Below are 23,293 nucleotides of genomic sequence, written 5' to 3'. Positions count from 1 at the left end.
AGACGAGGTCGGAGTGTACACTTTTGTGCAGTATGTGTCCCTTCACATTTCTACTTCATTATCACATCGAGAACAGTGGACCTAGGGATCTTTAGGAGAGTGGAAATCTCATGTACAGATGTGTGACACAAGTGACACCCAATCACCTGACCACGTTCGAAGTCCGTGAGTTTTGTGGAGTGCCCCACAATGTCTAATGACTACTGAGGTCACTTATATAGAGTACCTGGCAGTAGGTGGCAGCACAAGGCACCAATAAGAAAAATGTATGTTTTGGGGGTGTCCAGATACTTTTGATCACATAGTGTATGATGAGCGATTATTAAGAGAGACTACATGATCAATATGATTGAAGTACATTATAGTACAAATGGACATAATTCATAATTAACAATATTTGATAAATGACATTTACTTATTATGTAGTTCCAGAAATTCAGAGACAGAGTAGAAGCAGTGGTTAAGCAAGAACTGTTTGAACTTTGGCTCAAATGTATTTAAGATTGGTGTATGAACAATATTAGGAAAAGGATTGACTGCAACTCACCGTAAAGATGACCCATTAAGTTTCAGACAGGCACAGTGAAAAGACTGTTACAAATTACAGCTTTTGGTCAAAGTCTTGCTCAGCAAAGAAAACACACTTTCACACAAGTAAACACAGGTCACACACACATGACTGCTACCACTGGCAGCCCCAACAGGAATGCAGGAATGTGACTGTCATGTGAATACAAATCTGAAGTTCTGAAGTTGGGTGGGGAAGGGGTTGGGATAGCAGGGTACAGTTGGGAGGGAGGGGGGGGGGGGGAGAAGAGCACTGTCTGATGGGGCATGCAGGGACTAGAGATTATCAGGCACAGACCAATAGGTGGAGTGGGGGGAAGGGAATAGAAGAAAAGGAGAGGAGCACAGAAGGGAAAATGAGGAACAGGTACATTGACAGAGGGTGGCACACAAAAAGGGTGAGGGAAAAAGGAAGGGAGGAGAAGATAGGATAGGATGAGGGGGTGCAAATTATTGGGTGGAAGGTGTGGGGGAAGTAGGTTACAATAGGTTGAGGCCAGGATAATTTCTGGAGGAGTGTTACAGGGATAACTCCCATCTGTGCAATTCAGAAAAGCTGGTGGTGGAGTAGAGGAATCAGATGGCCAGGATTGTGAAGCAGCCATTGAAATGTAGTGTGTTATTTTCAACTGCGTGTTGTGCTTCAGGGTGGTCTACTTTGCTCTTGGTCACAGTTCTGCAGTGGACGTTCATCCTAGTGGACAGCTGGTTGGTTGTCATACCAACATAAAAAGCTGTGCAGTGGTTGCAGCAGATCTGATGTACAACATGGCTACTTTCATAAGTGGCCCAACCTTTGGTGACACAAAGAAAGCCCATTACAGGACTGGAATAGGAAGTGCTGGGTGGCTGGATTGGGCAGGTCTTGGTTATGTAACATAATTCCAGTTTAAAACACTCCTCTTTTGCATAAGTGTACTTTACATATAGATTGCCAGTTTTAGAAATTCTCTGTCGCCATCTTTGGATCTGGAGATGGCAACAGAGAATTGACAAAACTGATAATCTGTATGAATAAATGATTTTTGCGATCTTAGCAGCTGAAAATTTATTCAGTTTTCATAATGCTAAGGATATCCCCTAGGCTCATCATGTCATAAGTGTATATGACAATTTACTTGTTTGCAATTTATGCAAACCGACATTCATCATGTGAGAAGGTGATGTTCTATGCTGTTCTATGCTTTCACTTTAAAAACTGTCACATGTAAATAAAAAAATGGAATCTACATATGAACTTCATAGACAATATTTCATAAATATGCACAACTACTGTGCCCTCTCGATTTTTTAAATTTTTTTTTCTCTTAGTATTTATCTGTAAGAATTATTATGTAATCTATGTAAATGAAAGTCTCTTATTACACCAGTAAATTGTATCTGTGCAGCATGTTCTATACATGTCAGCTAAAGATTATTGCAGCCTACTCATTGAAAAATCATTTCAATAAAGACATGTTGCTGCTCAATAGTACATCGTCTGACATGACAGTCTTTGCCATTCCGCTTTTGCAACAACTTCATTAGAAAGAAACCTGCTGCCACATCTTTGCACTGGTGTTTATCCTCACCGTGGCAACCACTAGTTTGCCTATCAACTTTACAACTTCAAGGGGAAGAAGCCTGCTGCCTCATCTTTGGAACAGCATCCAACTTCACCATGGCAACCAGTGGTTCCAAATGGTTCACTAACAGGCCTTGAGAGGGCAACCCATGTACTGTCAAAATGAAGTTCGTTTATCCTACATGTTTAAATATTTTGAACACTTCTTAATTGACAATAGCTGTTAAATAAGCTAAGTTTAGTGTGTGTTTATTTTTATTTCTTGACAATGTTCTTTTAACTAAGAAATTTTACATTGTTATTCGACCTATAACCCATTGGTTAGTAATGACATCATTCCGTCAGAAGGGGGCGGAGCCTCCATTATATACAGTAAGACATGCACTGGTTTCTCCAGTAGTGATTCTCCAGTAGAAAGAGGTTCTTACTCATTGGTAATTCATTGTTTTACAGCTTTATAACTTTATGTATTTTCTTTAATGTGTGCAGCCCTCTAATTAAAGCTTTGTATATGACTTGTAGGTCTGAAGATGACCACAGTAGTGGTCGAAACCGGTCACCGTAATAAATAAATTGTGATCAAGACTGTTTTTGATAGTAAATATTTTTAACTTGCCAACTTTGGATTTAATTGAAAACAATAACTTTTAATCCAATGGTTGTTCCTTACAACACATTAAAACTTATTCAACTTTGACAATGGAACAGTATGATATTCATCTCTGAACAAATCTCAAACCTAGCTCTACATTATGAAGTCTAGAGGTTACGCACGTATCCAGGGAGACATCTGACTTTGTATTCATAATTTGCCTCATAAAAATCTCTTCTTGTAAAAACTTATTAAACATGCTGAAATACTTGCACACCATTTACATAATATTCATCATACTAAATCTGCTTTCATTGATACCCCACCTTCACTGAGACATAAGCTTATCTCCCCTGCTGGGGCTGATTCATCTGGAGATAGCCAGATCAAATTATAGTATCTCAAGAAATTTGCCTCATCAGGATTTGACTGATGAGGAGAGAAAAGGTTTCCTAGTCATTATGCACCAATGTCCTAGGTTAAATCCCAAATTTTCCTGTTTCACGGAGTTTAGATATCTGAACCTGTGTTGCTCTTCCATATAAGATCACTGGACTCAGTGGTCTAGGTAGTGATGTTTGTGGAGGAGTGTACTAAGTTGGTTGGTTGGTTGGTTAGTTTGAAAGGGGGGAGGGGGGGGGGGAGGAGGGACCAAACTGTGTGGTCATTGGTCCTAAAAAACAAGTCCACAAGGGGTAGAGTAAAACAAATGACACATACAGCATTTTTATATATATATATATATATATATATATATATATATATATATATATATATATATATATATATATAAAAAAAATTATGAAGAAAAGGCAACAAACACTAAAAGGAATAAGAGAGGACAAGGAAACAGCAGAGAGGCCCAAGAAACAATTAGAAAAGAGTAAAACAAGAAAGATTACAGTGGCTGGCCGACCATGAGAATGGAAAGGAGAAGCCAGCCACTCTGCAACACATTTAAAATTCCGCCGTAAAAGCACTAGGGTGGAGGACACAGAGGAACAAAGTACACACACTAAAACTCAGGTCAAATGATAAAACCCACCCTCATGAATAAAACATAACACTGAAGCTGCTGTTGAAGCATTGTTGCCCAACATCGAAGGTAGGCTGCTGGGAAAGTTAAAAGTCCACCACAGAGCGGCTAAAAGTGGGCAATCCAGCGAGAGGTGGACAACCGTCATTTAGGAGCAACAGCAACACTGAGGTGGGTCCTCGCAACGAAGGAGGTAACCATGTGTGAGCCACGTATGGTCAATGTGGAGTCAACAAAAGACAACTGATTTCCTGCGAGAAGCCTGCAGGGAAGACTTCCACACATTTGCAGCCTCCTTAATGACACACAGTTTATTGTGGATACCATTATGCCACTCCACCTCCCAAAGCTGAAAAACCTTGCGGTGTAAGAACAGAACACAGATCAGTTTTAGAGAGACCCATCTCCAGAAGTGGTTCCGCGTAGCCTGTTTGGCCAGCCTGTCAGCAAGTTCATTCCCTAGGATGCCGACGTGTCCTGGGGTCCAGACAAACACCACGTAATGACTAGACCATTCCAGGGCATAGATGGACTCCTGGATGGTCGCTACCAAAGGATGGCAAGGGTAGCACTGGTCGATGGAATGTAAGCTGCTCAGGGAGTCAGTACAGAGGAGAAACGATTCACCAGAGCATGAACGGATTTACTCAAGTGCACAAGATAGGGCCATCAGCTCATCGGGTAAGGAACGCTGTTCAGTATGGCTGCCATGAATGTAGGTGAAGCCTACACGACCATCAGCCATCGAGCTGTCAGTGTAAACCACTTCAGACCCTGGAACACTTCAAGAATTGAGAGGAAGTGACAGCGGAGAGCTGCAGGGTTAATGGAGTCCTTAGGGCCATGCAAAAGGTCCAGGCAAAACTTTGGCCTAGGGCTACGCCATGGAGTTGTATGTGAATGGATCTCAAGGAGAGGTGGTAAAAGCAAGGATGCCAGACAGAAGCAATCATATGCGAACTGCATTCATTAGCCCTGACCTGGGCCACCTATGTGGGAGGTGAACTGCCATGGTTGGGAAAAGAAGACAGTAATTAGGATGTTCAGGAGAGCTACGAATGTGTGCAAAGTAACTGGCGAGCAGTCGCTAGTCGAACTCTGCAATGGTGCAATGGATTGAGCAAACGCAATGCTGAGGGTGTCAGCTGCTGCCAACACTTCCATTTAAGTTGACAAATATGAGGAAGCCAAGTCAAACAAGTGTCGAAAACCAGACCTAAGAATCGATATGTCTCCACGACAGTGGATCGTCATTAAGGTAAAATGCTGGTTCTGGTTAAACGGTACAAACAGACAGAAATGCACGACACGTCTTCACGGCTGAAAACCGAAAGCCATGGGCTAGAGCCCATGACTACACCTTGTGGATGGCTCCCTATAGGTGTTGCTCAGCAGCACCAGTACTGGTGGAGCAGTATGAAATGCAGAAGTTGTCTGCATACAGAGAAGATGAGGTGGATGGCCCTACAGCTGCTGCTATACCATTAATGGCCACTAAAAATAGAGACACACTGAATACAGAGCCCTGCGGGACCCCATTCTCCTGGATATGGAGGGAACTATGGGAGGCACCAACTTGGACACGGAAAGTACGGAGCGACAAAACATTTTGGATAAAAATCGGGAGTGGGCCTTGGAGACCCCACTCGATGGCAGACTCAAGGGACACAAGATTATCAGTGGTAGATCGACCCTGGCGGAAGCTGCCCTGACATGGAGCCAGTAGGCCACATGACTCCAGGAGCCAACCCAACCGCCAACACACCATACAGTCCAGCAGCTTACAGAAAATATTGGTGAGGCTGATGGGCCAATAGCTATCCAAATCAAGTGGGTTTTTACCGGGTTAGAGCACTGGAATGATGGTGCTCTCCCACCATTGCAATGGAAAGGTGCCATCGTACCAGATCTGGTTGAAGATGATGAGGAGATGTCGCTTGTAGTCAGATGAGAGATGTTTAATCATTTGCCTGTGGATCCGATCTGGCCCAGGAGCTGTGTCGGGGCAATGTGCAAGGGCACTGAGGAGCTCGCACTCTGTAAATGGGGCGTTATAGGATTCACTGTGGCATGAAGTGAAGGAGAGGACTTTCCTTTCCAGCCACTGTTTCAGAGTGCAAAAGGCTGTGGGTAATTCTCTGACACAGAGGGTCAAGCATAGTGCTCAGCAAAGTGCTTAGCAACCACATTTGCGTCAGCAGAGAACATGCCATTTATGTTAACACTGGGAACACCTGTTGGGGTCTGGTACCTAAAAACACATTTTACCTTTGCCCAGACTTGGAAAGGTGACATATGGGACCCAATAGTCGAGACATACGTCCATCAACACTCCTGCTTCCATTGTTTGATAAGTTGGTGGACACGGGCACAAAGCTGTTTAAAGGCTATGAGGTGCTCCAGGAAAGGGTGCCGCTCATGCCACTTAATTGCTTCAGCAACTTCCAGCAACCACCAAGGGAATGCCTTTCACCGGGGGCACCCTAAAGATCGAGGGAATACGCTTTCTGCCACAGAAACGATTGTTGTAGTCACCTGCTCAACCAACACATCAATGTTTACCATGTGGTGGAGATTCAACAGTGACAGCAGAGGTGAAAGTTTCCCAGTCCACCTTGTTTAATGCCCAGCAACTTCCAGCAACCACCAAGCCTTTCACTGGGGGCACCCTAAAGAGCGAGGGATCACACTTTCTGCCACAGAAACGATTGTTGTAGTCACCTGCTCAACCATCACATCGATGTTTACCATGTGGGGGGGATTCAACAGTGACAGCAGAGGTGAAAGTTTCCCAGTCCACCTTGTTTAACGCCCATCTGGGCAGGCATCCATGGGCCTGATGCAGGGGCAGTGACAGGAAGATGGGGAAGTGGTCACTACCACACAGGTCGTCATGTGCTCCCCAGTGTACATATGGGAGAAGTCCTGGGCTGCAAATTGTTAAATCAACGGCCGAGTAACTGCCATGAGCCGCACTGAAGTGTGTGGTGGCCCCAGTGTTTAGGAGGCAGAGGTCAAACTGAGACAGTAAAGTTTCGACATCTCTGCCTCAGCCAGTAAGCATGGTACCACCCCACAAGGGACTATGAGCATTAAAATCTCCCAAAAGTAGGAAGGGTATAGGGAGTTGAGCAGTCAGTGCAGCCAAAGCGTCCAGGAGTACTGCACCATCTGGAGGAAGATAAATGTTGCAGACAGTTATTTCCTGCATCATCCTTATCCTAACAGCAACTGCTTCAAGAGGGATTTCAAGGGGCACCATTTCACTAGAGACTGAGTTTAGGACATAAACACAAACTCCACATGACACTCAAGTAGAGTGGTTCCTGTAATATCCTTTATAGCCACAGAAGGCAGCGGTCCACGTTGCATGGAACCAAGTTTCCTGGAGGGCAATGCAGAAAACAGGTGTAAAGCTTGGCAGTTGCCGTAACTCAGCCAGGCAGTGGAGAAAACCACCACAATTCCACTGGAGGATGACATCATTGTGAGACTGGGAACTCTCGGAACACTCAATGAGGCAGTTTATGCCTCAGGGTCACCTGCTGTCACTGACTTATTGCCCGCACAGTCTATATCCATTGTGTCTGAGGGTCCAGTGAGATCTAGGTCCTCAGCAGACGCCAGAATCTTCACCTCATCCCAAACGCAGAGCTTGTAGGTAGTGGCGGTGTGGGTGCCACTGCAATTTCCTTGTTCTTGGGGGTCTTCTTTTTCGATTTCTCGCACTGTTCCTTGGGTTTCTCTACCTAGGAGGGCTTCTTTGATTCAGTCTCCAGGACTGAGGAGGACCATGAAGCCCTATGACCACTTACCTGTGGCTGCTTCAGCAACTGGCAGGTGTCCGCTTTGCCACTGGTAGGAACCTGGGAAGGGAGTGACCCAAGGGACCCCATCCTAGTGAAAGAACCCAAAGAAGACTTATGCTTCTGCAGTTTAGAAGTTGGGGCTGATGTCCCCGATGGTTGGGGGACGGGGAGGGAGGGGGGGGGGGTTGCTCCCAAAGTAGGTGGTGCGGGAGAAACAGAGAGGCAAGTGCCCCCAGCCATCAAGGGGGCAGGTGTAGTCTTACGGCTCTGAGAGCTGACTGGAATTGGTGCAATGGATGGGGCTGAAACAGTAGGTACAACAGCGGTGTAAGATGTTGTCATACACATGGATGGGACGGAGCCTTTCAAATTTCCTTTTAGCCTCAGTGTAGGTCAGGCGGTCCAGGGTCTTGTATTCTAATATTTTCCTTTCCTTCTGTAGAATCCTACAGTTCGGCGAGCAAGGGGAATGGTGCTCTCCGCAGTTGACACAGATGGGAGGTGGGACACATGGAATATTGGGATGGGATGGACGACCACAATCTCAACACATGAGGCTGGAAGTACAACAGGAAGGCATATGGCCAAACTCCCAGCACTTAAAGCACCACATCGGGCGAGGGATATATGGCTTGACATCACAGTGGTAGACCATCACCTTCCCTTCTCAGGTAATGTGTCGCCCTTGAAGGCCAAGATGAAGGAACCAGTGGCAACCTGATTATCCCTCAGACCCCGGTGGAGGTGCCGGACAAAATGGACTCCTAGTCGCTCTAAGTTGGCCCGCAGCTCTTCATCGGACTGTAAAAGAAGATCCCTGTGGAAGATAATACCCTAGACCATATTCAAGCTCTTATGGGGCATGATAGTAACAGAAACATCCCTCAGCTTTTCACAAGCGAGTAATGCCCGTGACTGGGCAGAGGAGGATGTTTTTATCAAGACTGACCCAGACTGCATATTGTACAAGCCCTCCACCTCCCCAAAATTGTCCTCTAAATGCTCTACAAAGAACTGAGGCTTCATGGACACAAACGATTCCTTATCAGCTCGCGCACATACTAGGTACCAGGGAGAAAATATTCGCTGCCATCCTTAGCTTGGCGTTCCTCCCATGGTGTGGCAAGGGAGGCGAACAATTTGGGGTCGTACTTCTGTGCATTGAATTGAGCCTGTGAACACTTAGAGACTGCTGGTGCTTGACAACCAGCAAGAGATGATGTACTATGCTTCATCACGTGTCATCCGCCCTGATTCCACCCACTCCGACGAGGGGTTCTCCACACGGGCGACACCCAGCCACAGCAAAGGCCACCTGGCAGGATGGTCTTTGCTGGGAGGCCCGATGCCACAGGGAGATGGGCACCTACCCCTTGGCATATGTGGGAAGTTAATGGCACAGGCATCAGCAGAGTGATCCCTGTGTGGTCAGGGGGCTGCAACCAACATGGTACATGGTGGCCCCACCACAACGGACTGGCTACTTTGCTGGATATGAGGTGCAAAGAAGTCCATGGTCACCGTCGGCACAGAAAGTGACACTGCATAGTGCAAGGTGGAAAATGCACCCAGGAAGGTGTCCTCACCCAAGAGACGGAGAATGAGCGGGACTGCAATGTGACAACGAGAAAGCGGGTTAAACATCTAAATGCACAATGGACACGATGCACCACGTAAGGCACTCTTCCCCCATTGGCTCGCTCTTTGGGAAATTTTTGAAGAATGGAGATCAATCCTTACAGGGGATCATCACCTATAGGCCAAAACGTATGAGACTCCTTTTAGTCGCCTCTTACGACAGGCAGGAATACCTCGGGTCTATTCATACCCTGGACCCACAGGGGGGAGTGTACTAAGTACTAGCAGCTTATTATACCCTCTTCCTTTTCTTTCTCTCTATCAACAACAATACCAAATCTCATGACACTCTGTGTGTTCTTATCAGGGTCATCTATATAAAACAGTTACATTTGAGACACTGTGTACATTTTGAAAAGGCACCCAGAATAAGAAAATCCCTTCTGATTCTGGAGGCTGAACCTCTGAGGTACTCCACAGCTACCAATGTTATATAGCAGCAGTATATACATTTTTTTTTACTTGCACGTGCTTTACTTGACAATTGGAAACTCTGTTTATGAGCCAACCAATGAACATTCGAGCAATTACAAATTAGTGTAACGGTCAAAACTATTAACATTTTTGATGTGCTTATTAAAGAGCTGTGCTCTAAAATGGCAATCTCATCACTTAAGCAGGGCCGCATCATGTAGAATAAGATGAAATTTAATGCTAATTTTAGTTGTCCAGAGAGACATGCCTTTTATAGATTTAGAACAATGCATGTAAACTGCTGCTGTAGTCAACAATTAATACGAAATGTAGAAATTTTCTTATAACATTTAGAAATTTACAGCATGACTGCAGTATTACTTTTTCTAGAATGTTAAACATTTTGTTTTCCTTGACATTTCTATAGCTGTAGTTTCATGCAATTCAATTCATATCACCTATTATGGAACATTTCTGAATTTTTGGCTTAAGATCCCTGTTTTGTTACCAACAAAACAGTTTTGGCTAAGGGTGTTCTCCAATTTAACTTCAAGAATATCTATATGTATGATTCAGTCCTAAATGAGAAGGTGATCACAGGCTCTAGCATGAATTAACATCAGCAAGGCAAGGTAAAACATTCAAAGCATTGAAGTTTTTGGCTAAGGGTGCTCTTCAATTTAACTTCAAGAATATCTACATGTATGATCCACTCCTAAATAAAAAGGTGATCAAGGGCTCTAGTATGAATTAACATCACCAAGGTAAGGCCAAACATTCGAGAAATGGAAGATAGATGCAACAAGGCATACAATTAAGAATGAGACAGTAATATTTATGTGTTGTTATGAAACAGAGGAAGACAAACAAGCTCAAGCCTTAATAATCAGTCTCAGCAACTTAACACCAATCAGAATCTGACATAAACTGTTGCACACGAGAAACAAGAAGGTGAGGAGGTCCCTTCAGATATAATTGGATCTGTTAGGACCTGTTATGACTAGATGGCTAACAGAAGATTTCTGCTAAGTGTGAAGCTTACTGTTTGCAGAAAAAATTTCATTTTATTACACAAATTCGCATTTTTTGCAGATTTGTTTCACTACGTGTACATACAAAGTAGCCGATGTAAATGTACTTACCTTTCTATTAGGAATGTGTCTGGCCATTTAAATCTTCTTCTTGCACCAGATGCCTTGCTGTGTTTGGGTCTGAAAGAAAGATGGTTATACATGGTTACATTAGATGTTTACTTATGTACAGTAGTACATTGTTAGATGTATTATCTTACATTCAGCAACAGACATTATGGCATCTTTATTTTAAATTTATTCATTGTCATACATTTACTTTGTCTTGATACACCAGTTCTTCAGGACTGAGAGTATGTTAAACATTGACCAATAAGTGAAAATTACCATTGTAAAAATTTTTAAATCCTGTATGTTCATGCTAAGAAGAATCTTATTGTGAGATTTGTAGAGAGATACCTAGGCATGAATACAGCAAGAATGTTTCAATGGATGTACGTACGGTAGTTAAGCAGACATGAAGATGCTTGCACAGGATAGTTAGCATGGGGAGCTGCATCAAACTATACTTTGGAGGGAGGACCACAACAACAATGGAAAACAACAGTGTCACTCACAGCCCAGTGAAGAGGGTGTGTATAAAATATGAGGCCAAATAAATAGTTTTTGCCCTGGCAAAGATATATCTTTGGTATCATTGATTTTTATTTACTTTTTTTAAAGGGGAAAAGAAGCACCTGTGTTGTGTGTGTTTCATTTAATTGGATAAAACGATATATCATGCTATCATAAAAGTTTTTATTTTAGACAGTTCATCACCAATGGAAATTCATACAAAGCCTGTGAAAATTATAAAGACTTCGCACCTCAATTTTTTACAAAGAATTTTCTCCTTGATTTTCAACAGCCTAGGAATGGTTAGCTGTATTTGAGTGCAAATGTATTTCTCTTGAAAATGATCCATATGAAATAATGCCAGAACTGCAATCTCAACTGAAAATTTTGAGAAACTATGCAATTGTGTATTGATCAATTAGTCATTAAACATACCTGAAATAGCTAATTTCATGGGCATATTAGAAAAGCGAATTTTATATCAAAAATTAACTATGAGTACACTTTGTGCTTGATGAATGCTGTATCTATTGAACACTGATTCAGTGCAGATTCAAAAAATAAATCTCTCAGCTACTGTTGAACAATTTTATAAAGAAACACACTTATTTTTAGTGCAAAACTGGTACTATGGCAGAGATGTGAGGACAACATTTCACACCTAAAACAAAACAGCAACGTCAAGTTGATTTCAACTGCCAGAAAAATGTTTGCCAGTTTTTTAAGTGAATGAAAAAGTGAGTTGACTTATTCATCATTTACACAAAAAAAGGAAGTCTCCAGGACAACCTGGGTAAAAAATAAATGGAACATGCTTAGGTTCCAAAAACAAAATACTGTAGAAAATACATTTTGGATTAGCACAATGGTATTGTCCACAAAGTTGATTTTTCATCAGAAAAACTGAGGTACAAATTGTTTCAACATCCAACCTATTCATCAGATTTGGCAACCTTAGACTTCCATTTTTTTATAAGCAACAAAATTTGTGCCTGAAAGTGTTTTGAGGCCAGTGAAGAGGTTATGGCAGTTACAAGTAAGTATTTTGCAGATCTTCAAGAATCTCATTTCTGGTATGGAATCCTCTCACTGGGAAAAAAAGCTTGGGAACATGAACTGACCTAACAAGGTATTACATAAAAAGTAAGTGCATTTTAACAAAAAACAAAAAACATAGTTTTTCACTGCCAGCCAAAACACTTTTCCCTTGTCCTCATAATAAATGCTTTTGGGTAAAGTTACATATTTCTTACATAGTCTGATGTTTGGGAGATGTACAATAATAGTAAGCCTCCTCAAATCATTGAAGTATAGCTTAATGCAGTTTGGGTACTAGTAATAATATATAAATATGTTGAGCAACTAACCCTCTGTGAAGTAGCCTCAGAAAAGATCTTCCATCCATGTGTGACGGTGTCTCAACACCTGCTATGTCAAGGAATGTTGGTGCCAAGTCCAAATTCAAAACAATATCATCAATCCTGTAAAAGAAATATTATAGCTAATTTTAAATACTTCCATCATCTGTTAAAACATGTTATAAATTTCATGAAGCACAACAAGGGAACAGTAAAATAAATAATGTGCCATTATGAAACCACTCGGTTACATTATCAAATAACATTTGAAGTTAAATCTGTACATAAAAGGTAACACACTTAATCCACAGTAAAACTATAATTTAAAAAAAGATGTCCTTGGTTTAGCAAGCTGCATGTTCCCACAACCGTTTTCAACAAATATCAAGGCTTTATGAAAGACACATGTCACACACTCACTGGAACATTAATATTTATTCATTACATTTGAGACAGAGTGTTGTATCAGCACTTACTATGTACCTACATATATAACTTGACACTGATACCTACTTCAGAATATTTTATGATCTGAAGATGGCAATAGCCAAAAGCAGTACTAGAGAAGTATAAAAGTTTGTTTGATCAAGACAGACCTGTAAAATAAAGTGCCACAATATGATCATAGACTCATTTTCAGATTTCATGTCTTCAGTTGATATCAGATTAAAGAAGAGATAACCAGTTAAATGAAACATCCTGGTTCCATGGAGAATTATTTAAGAAAACTACAGATGATCTATAGAAGTGTGGTCAGACAAGGATTTGAAAACTTAAGCCCGTTGTCTTGGCCACTGCATCACTTCATTCAGCAATTGAAGCAGTTAGACAACAGTAGGGAATAGTAAGCTGCAGCCTAACTTTTGGTTGCAAGTGAGCTTTCTCACAATTATAGGTGGCTGCTCAGAGACTCATCCATTTCAGTGCATATAGCGTGATTAATTCTAGAGATATGAAACTGTGCTACATTATTCCCACAGATTTAGTAGAGGAGCTGGTTATGTGTGGTTAGCAGGAGAGACTTTGTGGAATATGGAATGGCAGTAGAGCGGTAATGGTAGTATTACCTATGCATATGCTCCTGCCTAGCTCCATTTGTGTTGGACAACTGCAAAATTGGCATAGATTCAGACTTTAATTTGGCACATGCTTGTGTCTGTCTAAAACCTTCTTGTTAATAACTTTTACATAAGAATTAAGCATCTGGCATTTGGATGTGACATGGTGGCACTTATGAGTTTTAATGTGCCATTAATGTAACGCCCAGAAGAGATCATTCAGAATTACAATACATGCAAAATAACATTTGGGGTGCCCCTTGTACACACAATAGGACTGCTAATGTTCTCAATATACATAGGCAGTTTATCAGATATCTCTCTCATACAGTTTGCTGTTATCTACAGGGAACTGCTGTAGTATATCCACTTTGTGTACTAACTGGCAACTCTCTCTAAATGTGGATAGATGCAATATAATCGAGTAACAAAGAAAAAACCCAATGATATCTGGTTACAAGACCAATGGTAAATTTCTGAATCCTGTCACATAATTTCAATGTCTTCTCTTCAAAGAGAAAGTGAACATGGAATGACTCAAGTGGTCCAATGTGCAAAATCAAGTTAATAATAATAAAATCAATGTCTAGAAGTAATACTGTTCAGCCCTATGAAATGGAAAGAACATGTAGGATGAGGAAGGGGAGGTGAATTGAAGGCTTCTACAGGGCTATTACAAATGATTGAAGCGATTTCATAAATTCACTGTATCTCCATTCATTGACATATGGTCACGACACTCTACAGATACGTAGAAAAACGCATAAAGTTTTGTTCGGCTGAAGCCGCACTTCAGGTTACTGCCGTCAGAGCGCTCAAGAGCGCAGTGAGACAAAATGGCGACAGGAGCCAAGAAAGCGTATGTCGTGCTTGAAATGCACTCACATCAGTCAGTCACATCAGGACGAAGTTCAACAAAGATCTACCAACTGCTAACTCCATTCGACGATGGTATGCACAGTTTAAAGCTTCTGGATGCCTCTGTAAGGGGAAATCAACGGGTCGGCCTGCAGTGAGCAAAGAAACGGTTGAACGCGTGCGGGCAAGTTTCACGCGTAGCCCACGGAAGTCGACGAATAAAGCAAGCAGGGAGCTAAACATACCACAGCCAACGGTTTGGAAAATCTCACGGAAAAGGCTAAAGCAGAAGCCTTACCGTTTACAATTGCTACAAGCCCTGACACCCGATGACAAAGTCAAACGCTTTGAATTTTCGGTGCGGTTGCAACAGCTCATGGAAGAGGATGCGTTCAGTGCGAAACTTGTTTTCAGTGATGAAGCAACATTTTTTCTTAATGGTGAAGTGAACAGACACAATGTGCGAATCTGAACGGTAGAGAATCCTCACGCATTCATGCAGCAAATTCGCAATTCACCAAAAGTTAACGTGTTTTGTGCAATCTCACGGTTTAAAGTTTACGGTCCCTCTTTCTTCTGGGAAAAAAACGTTACACGACACGTGTATCTGGACATGCTGGAAAATTGGCTCATGCCACAACTGGAGACCAACTTCATCTTTCAACAGGATGGTGCTCCACTGCACTTCAATCATGATGTTCGGCATTTCTTAAACAGGAGATTGGAAAACCGATGGATCGGTCGTGGTGGAGATCATGATCAGCAATTCATGTCATGGCCTCCACGCTCTCCCGACTTAACCCCATGCGATTTCTTTCTGTGGGGTTATGTGAAAGATTCAGTGTTTAAACCACCTCTACCAAGAAACGTGCCAGAACTGCGAGCTCGCATCAACGATGCTTTCGAACTCATTGATGGGGACATGCTGCGCCGAGTGTGGGAGAAACTTGATTATCGGCTTGATGTCTGCCGAATCACTAAAGGGGCACATATCGAACATTTGTGAATGCCTAAAAAAACTTTGAGTTTTTGTATGTGTGTGCAAAGCATTGTGAAAATATCTCAAATAATAAAGTTATTGTAGAGCTGTGAAATCGCTTCAATCATTTATAATAACCCTGTATTAGTTGGGAGGGATTTGGGTAATGTGGAGCATCTGCAGAGGAAATTGTGTACAAGATGCTAATGGAAGTAATTCCGTTCCAGTGTAGACACGATAGCAGACTTTGAATGAATTCAGTGATACACTGCTAGGATCATGCAAATTAGTAAACAAAAATCAAATTTGGACACCTAGAGATTTCTTAAGCTTTTTCAGTAAAAGCTCTTTCCAATGTAAACAAACTTCTAATACGTCTTAAAAATCTGAAATTTTATTTCTGGACCATGTCCACTAGTTTTGTAATACATTTTAGAAGCCTTTTTGGTGCTTTTGGAATAACCATTGTAAACAGTGAAAACTTTTGGGCCGTTCTCCGGCTTGCGTTGGTGCTGTTGTATGTTTCCATCCTCTGCTGGAGGCCAAACTATATCGTTTAGTTGACATGGTTGCGGTTGTTTGTCTTCTTCTTGTATTGACTGGTGCCACTTGGTTTCACGAGCGTTCCCTGTCTGCTAGTGGCAGCAGCAGCATTATGGTTATGTAGTAACTGTGGCCCTATCTTTGGGGTGACGTCGTCGTTCTCCTGTGTCATGTGAGTGAGTAGTTCGGTTGGGGACGCAGGAGGAGCCAGGTCCACAAAGAGCAAGAACACGCCAGGACCGCTGGTGGCGTGCATGGACTGCCGGATTGAAGGGCTGTGGTCATGAGGGTGCACGATGTCGTTGAAACTGGATCCCGCAAGTTTTAAGTTGAGTGCATTTCAATTCAAGTAGACAAACCTCCACCATTGTGAAATCTTGCGATTCTCCAGTGACTTGGGTTCATGTTGCTGCTCGTCATGTTGCCAGGGCAAAGAGCAGCGAGTGGAGTGCTAGGGGAAGGCGGATCTGATTAGCTTTCCTGGGCTTCTAATTACTATTTACTACCTTCAGCTTGTTACAATTGTTAAGTTCAACCAGCGATATTTTCCTGCCTGGTGGCCGCTAATGCCCCAGTTACCTGCTCTGGGGGTTAGTGTACGTAACGGCAGTGTACGTTTCCTCGCCTTGCCGCTGCTGTCCAGTGAGGCGTATGAGTTTGACAGCTTTCTTGATAGTAGGTTGGTTGGTGATTCTTCTATCTTGGTGGTAGTGATTCCTTTCTTGTTCTGGGCTCTAAGCACAGTATTCTGTGGGCGGAGCCCAGACCGCCAGTTCTGGCTTTGGCGCATTTTTACATCTTTGCAATTGGTTTATTGGACATCAGGTAGCCTCACCAAGATTATCATTAGTCACCCGTTAGACAGCCACTAGTCTGAGTTACCATCTTGTGGTGTGAATGCAACTCTTGGCTGCCTTTCTCATTGCTTGCCAAAATGTTTTTGGCTTGACCTACTGAGAGGCCGATTCCTGGAGCACCATCTGTGACTGGCCCTTGTGTTTTTTATTGTGTTATTATTTTATTATTGTATTACCAAGTTACCATCATTTGTTTCACCTGTTTGGTGATCAGTTGCTTGTCCTTTTGAATTAACCTTTGTTATTATATTTCCTGATTTATTGTATGTTGTCAATTCTTTTTTTAAATAATTGCCATTCTTGGAATTAAAGGCCTTCAGCCATGACTGTGGTTACTTGCCTTAAAATTCTAATTGCGACCACATTGGCTTGTTTTCAAAACATTATTTGCTGTGTCTGTATTTTATGTTGTTGTTGTTGTGGTCTTCAGTCCTGAGACTGGTTTGATGCAGCTCTCCATGCTACTCTATCCTGTGAAAGCTTCTTCATCTCCCAGTACCTACGGCAGCCTACATCCTTCTGAATCTGCTTAGTGTATTCATCTCTTGGTCTCCCTCTACGATTTTTACCCTCCATACCGCCCTCCAATGCTAAATTTGTGATCCCTTGCTGCCTCAGAACTTGTCCTACCAACCGATCCCTTCTTCTTGTCAAGTTGTGCCACAAACTCCTCCCCAATCCTATTCAATACCTCCTCATCAGTTATGTGATCTACCCATTTAATCTTCAGCATTCTTCTGTAGCACCACATTTCAAAAGCTTCTATTCTCTTTTTGTCCAAACTATTTATCATCATGTTTCACTTCCATACAAGGCTACACTCCATACAAATACTTTCAGAAACGACTCCCTGACACTTAAATCTATACCCGACGTTAACAAATTTCTCTTCTTCAGAAATGCTTTCCTTGCCATTGCCAGTCTACATTTTATATCCTCTCTACTTCGACCATCATCAGTTATTTTGCTCCCCAAATAGCAAAACTCCTTTACTACTTTAAGTATCTCATTTCCTAATCTAATTCCGTCAGAATCACCCGACTTAATTTGACTACATTCAATTATCCTTGTTTTGCTTTTGTTGATGTTTATCTTACATCATCCTTTCAAGACACTGTCCATTCCAAGTCCTTTGCTGTCTCTGACAGAATTACAATGTCATCGGCGAACCTTAAAGTTTTTATTTCTTCTCCATGGATTTTAATACCTACTCCGAATTTTTATTTTGTTTCCTTCACTGCTTGCTCAATATACAGATTGAATAACATCAGGGAGAGGCTACAACCCTGTCTCGCTCTCTTACCAACCACTGCTTCCCTTTCATGTCCCTCATCTCTTATAACTGCCATCTGGTTTCTGTACAAATTGTAAATAGCCTTTTGCTCCCTATAGTTTACCCCTGCCACCTTCAGAATTTGAAAGAGAGTATTCCAGTCAACATTGTCAAAAGCTTTCTCCAAGTCTACAAATGCTAGAAACTTAGGTTTGCCTGTTCTTAATCTAGCTTCTAAGATAAGTCGTAGGGTCAGTATTGCTTCACGTTCTACAGAATCCAAACTGATCTTCCCCGAGGTCAGCTTCTACCAGTTTTTCCATTCATCTGTAAAGAATTCGCATTAGTATTTTGCAGCCGTGACTTATTAAACTGATTGTTCGGTGATTTTCACATCTGTCAACGCCTGCTTTCTTTGGGATTGGAATTATTATATTCTTCTTGAAGTGTGAGGGTATTTCGCCTGTCTCATACATTTTGCTCACTAGATGGTAGAGTTTCGCCAGGACTGGCTCTTCCAAGGCTGTCAGTAGTTCAAATGGAATGTTGTCTACTCCTGGGGCCTTGTTTCGATTTAGGTCTTTCAGTGCTCTGTCAGACTCTTCACGCAGTATTATATCTCCCATTTCATCTTCATCTACATCCTTTTATGAATGTTCATTACATTTTTTAAATAATTGCCATTCTTGGCATTTAAGGCCTTCAGCCGTGAAAAAATTCTTAAATTATTACCATTATTTTAATTTGTTGTTGATTTCAAATAAATTGTGTGTGATTAAAAGAAAAGCCAACGTATAGCAACTGATTATAGCCCCGTCCACAGTTGTAACTGAATCCTGCCTTCCTTGACTATCAGGTTTCAACTTTACTCTCAGCAGGGGAACTGCTGTAACAAACATTTGCAAATGAATTTCGTTCTGTGTGACATGGGTATCTGCCTTTTGCTAGCAGTGCTACTCCAATTGAGTGTTTGTGGACCAAATCCATGTTCCAGCATTTTGGTAATTTTTTCTAACTCCATAATAGTCAGCCATTCCACAAAGTGTTTTAAAGAACTCCTGGAAGAAGTGATACCTTGGAGTAACTTACCCAGTTCCAGCATTTTTTTTTTTTTTTTTTTTTCTAATTAGCAGTCACTGAGATCAACATTGTGAGAAATTGGGACTCTGAAGTTGAAATTAAATCATTCTTGCACGTACATCCTTTATCCATGGGTATAGTCTATTCTAATAGATTCAGCAGAAAAATTTTGTGAAATTTGGAAAGGAAGCAGAGAAGGATTGAGAGACTGAAGTTTGGTGTTGGCCCAATAAATGGAGTCGTACAGCTCAAGCAGAAGATAAATTCTCAACAAAATCGTCAAGTACCAGTCTAGCAGACAGTTTTAACATGTACCACAAGTATTTCAGCTATTATCCTTTTTCAAATACTGACTTTAGAAAAAATAATACACACAAAATTAGCTATGGAAAATTTCATAATTATTAGAAAATGAAGTTTAAAAATCTTTTGCACAAATGTTGTTGTCTTAATATGTACATTATATAGAGACCAATGCCATAAAGGTAAATATCTGGTTTTGAAAATTACATAATGAAGAAATCATCATAAGTGATAGTCAATATGTGAGCTAACATGATTCAGAATAACAGTTTAATGTAACATTATGCATTAAAAATCAATACATGAGGAAGCTGCAAGCCACTGCAATAACGGACATCATAGGCTCAAATCAAACAGATTGAATCTTATTTTCCAGCTGTTTGCTTCAAAATGGAAAAGTCAACTTTGGATGGTGCACAGAAGTGAAGCAAGTAAATATGTTTAGATATGCTGTACCTCAGGCACTTTGTTATCGCTGCTGGAGACAGTAAGTTATACTCTTTTTTGTCTTAGTTTTGCAAAATTTGTAGCTGCAGTACAGTGCAACGTATCATCACGTAATATACTTACACTTGCTTAAAAGGACAAGTGGAAAACTGATTCTAAAAAAATTACATAAATCGTTCAAACCTCCAGAGCATTACATGCATAATGCATTGAGATGAAAATTACGATTAGTGACTGAAGGTAGTTTGTTTTCTTCTTTACTAGAGTACCACAGTCCTGGTGACAACTCTGGACTTGATTAAGATGTTTTTTTAAAAAAATTCAATTTCTTGACAGTTGGTTTATCTGCACCTGTAGTGGCATGTCTTTCATAGGAATCATTGATTTACTGGAAAGAGTAACTTCTACAATGGAAAAATACATGTAGACCATTGCAGAGGATACTGATGAGCTGTGGTAATAAACTGCAATACACTTACGGCAGTGCTGTAGTGTTGTGCTATTTCTCCCAATAAAGATCTGTGGTATGTTGTAGTCACATGGATAATGTGCCTATTATCCAATGTCAGTACCACATTTTATAGTCCACTGCTGGCACTGTTTATACATTTGGATATTCCAGTTATTCATTACAAAAGAAACACTAAAATCCATAATAGTGTAATTCCACAATACAAAAATCTACACAAAGTGTCACAGACTAACCATATTCCAGCATTAAAAACAAAGTATCTTTTTAGTATTGTCAAGGCAATGTGATTTCTCAGGTAATGATGTAAGACGTTTGGTGTTAGCCTAGAGCCATTTGCACATTGTTTGTATGGCTGCATGACTAAAGCATTTTCTTAAAGAGAATGTTAGATTGATAGCTGAGCTATAATAACAACATCTATTATTATGCGTGTACTATGCTTTGTTCTCCTCTCAGGATGCCATGTTGTTGTGTATTATCTGTAGTGTTGATTCAGAAAGCCAGCAAGGGTCTTCTCCCCTTCCCCTTCCCCTCCTCCCCCCCCCCCATAACCATCTATGACTCAATGCTTATGCTATGTGTGACTGATCTCCTTAACTCCTAAAGCATTTAATTCTACCAGAACTTTTCTACTATAATTACTAAGGAGGAAAAACAAAACCATGAAGGAATTATCCAAATGGGATGGAAATTGGTAGATGACATGTGCATGTATAGACAAACAAATGCATACAGTTTTAGAAAAAATGGGATGATTTATTCAAGAGAAAGAGTGTCACAAATTGAGCTAGTCAATAACATGTTGGTCCACTTCTGATCCTTATGCAAGCAGTTATTCATCTTGGTGCTGCTTAAGCCTGGAACATCTCCAGACTTATCTCCACTAGTTGCTGGGGTTCCTTTGAAAATGGGACTCATCACTGAAAATAATTTTACTTCAGTCAATGAGGTCTCAGCCCAAGATATGTCTGGAAACGTCACTGACAGTGGTAGGATAGCAACCTGACTGTCGCCTGCCATATGGCCTGACAACCAGGAATGCTGAATGTCAACTAATATCCAATTGCTATTTTTATTGAGCAAATTAAGATGGCTGAAACATATTTGATTCGATATTCTGTACTTGAACAGCTGAGGTCCCGCAACCATCTGTATAAGATGGACATTTAGAGACCAGGAGTGATGGTCTGGGGTGTCATTTATTTCCACAGCAGGACCCATTTGGTTGTCATCCACGGCACCCTTACAGCACAGCAATATGTCGATGTTAATCTACACCCCATTTCATTGGCTTTCATGGCAATCCATCCTGGGCCTACATTTCAGCAAGATAATGCCTGCCCGCTCATGGTGGGAGTTTCTACTGCTTGCCAAACCCCACCTTGCCCCAGTTGAGAATGTTTGGAGCATTGTGAGCAGGGCCCTCCAACCATCTAGGGGATCTGATGATGTAATGCACCAGTTGGTCAGAAATTGGCACATTATCCCTCAGGATGGCATCCAACAACTCTATCAGTCAATGCCAAGCCAAACAACTGCTTGCAGAAAAGCCAGAGGTGAACCACTGCATTATTGACTTCCTCAATTTTTGAAGTTCTCTCTCTTGAATAAATCATCAGATTTTTCTGAAATTGGGATTGATTGTTCATTTGTTTGTTTGTTTGTCTGTACATGTACATCACATCTAGTAATTTCAGTCCCATTTGGAAAATGCCTTCTTGGTGTATCATTTTTTGTCTTAGTGCGTATATCAGACAGACTTGCACATGGGCATGATACAATGTACTGGTTTTGTCAGGCTCTAGAATACCAGCCATAGTTCATTCCAAAGATAAAATTTTAAGGAAGAGAGCGTAAAGATTTTGTTTTGTAAACAAGAATGTTTTCTAATTTCATTTTATACCATTTTCAAATTGCCTGGTGTTGGATTTACTCACCTTTTGTCATTCACAATCTCTAGTTTCCAAGCAACTTACTGAAGAAAAGAAATCTTAATTGTGTTTTGTTTCCTAAGTATCAACCAGCCACTTCATAGTATACTTCCTCATAATTTCATTGCTTTCCTTCTATTCAGCTTCATAGGTAACTACTCCATTACCAAACTGATGGTTCCTTCACTCCCATTGACTGATTCCTTCTTTTAGTCAAGTTATTTATTACCTTACTTTCCCAATTTGATCCAGTGCTTCCTCGTTAGTTACATGATTTAGCCATCTGATATTCAGTATTCTTCTGTGGCACCACATTTAAAAAGCCTCTGTTCTTTTTTTGTCTGGACTGCTTTTCAACATTTAAACTAATTCCTCTTTTTCAAAAATGCTATTCTTGCTGCATCCCATCTGTATTTTGTACTCCCTCTACTTCAGGCATCGTTGGTTATTTTGCTGCCCAAACAGTAAAGCTCATCTACTACTTTTAGTGTGTCATTTCCTAATCCAGTCCTCTCTGCACACGTGATTCAGTTTCACTACATTCAATTACCCTGTTTTACTTCTATTACTGTTCGTCTCACAACATCAATACCAAGAAACTTCTGTTCAACTGCTCTTCCAAGAAAAGGGTGGTTATAATTAAACTTTCACTACTTGAGCCTGTGTGAACAGAAAACTGTTCACTGTACGGGTACCCAACTTTATATGAATGATGCACTGCACAAATTTCTTTGTTAGTAGTGTCAATGTCATGACTTGCCATTAGGTGCTGGTGCTGGTACTGGTATGGTAAGATAGGGTTTAAACACAAGAATCTGTGTGCATTATAGTTACAAACAGTCAAAGCAATTCTGGACAAAGCTGTTTT

General features: G+C 41.1%; 1 protein-coding gene across 2 annotated transcripts in view; it reads right to left on the bottom strand.

Moving 5' to 3' along the window:
- Positions 1-23,293, bottom strand: part of LOC124588712 (extracellular sulfatase SULF-1 homolog) — a 792,368-nt gene that overhangs the window by 99,911 nt on the left and 669,164 nt on the right. For both annotated transcript variants that reach the window (XM_047131489.1, XM_047131490.1), the window contains exons 9-10: positions 12,634-12,747; positions 10,763-10,831 (exon numbers count right to left, since the gene is read on the bottom strand). In XM_047131489.1, the coding sequence (XP_046987445.1) occupies positions 10,763-10,831; positions 12,634-12,747 (183 nt within the window). The remainder of the gene's footprint in view (positions 1-10,762; positions 10,832-12,633; positions 12,748-23,293) is intronic.

This window comes from Schistocerca americana, chromosome 2 (genome assembly GCF_021461395.2).
Source record: "Schistocerca americana isolate TAMUIC-IGC-003095 chromosome 2, iqSchAmer2.1, whole genome shotgun sequence".
In the NCBI taxonomy this organism is placed as follows: domain Eukaryota; kingdom Metazoa; phylum Arthropoda; class Insecta; order Orthoptera; family Acrididae; genus Schistocerca; species Schistocerca americana.
This window is presented reverse-complemented; position numbering and strand designations above follow the sequence as displayed.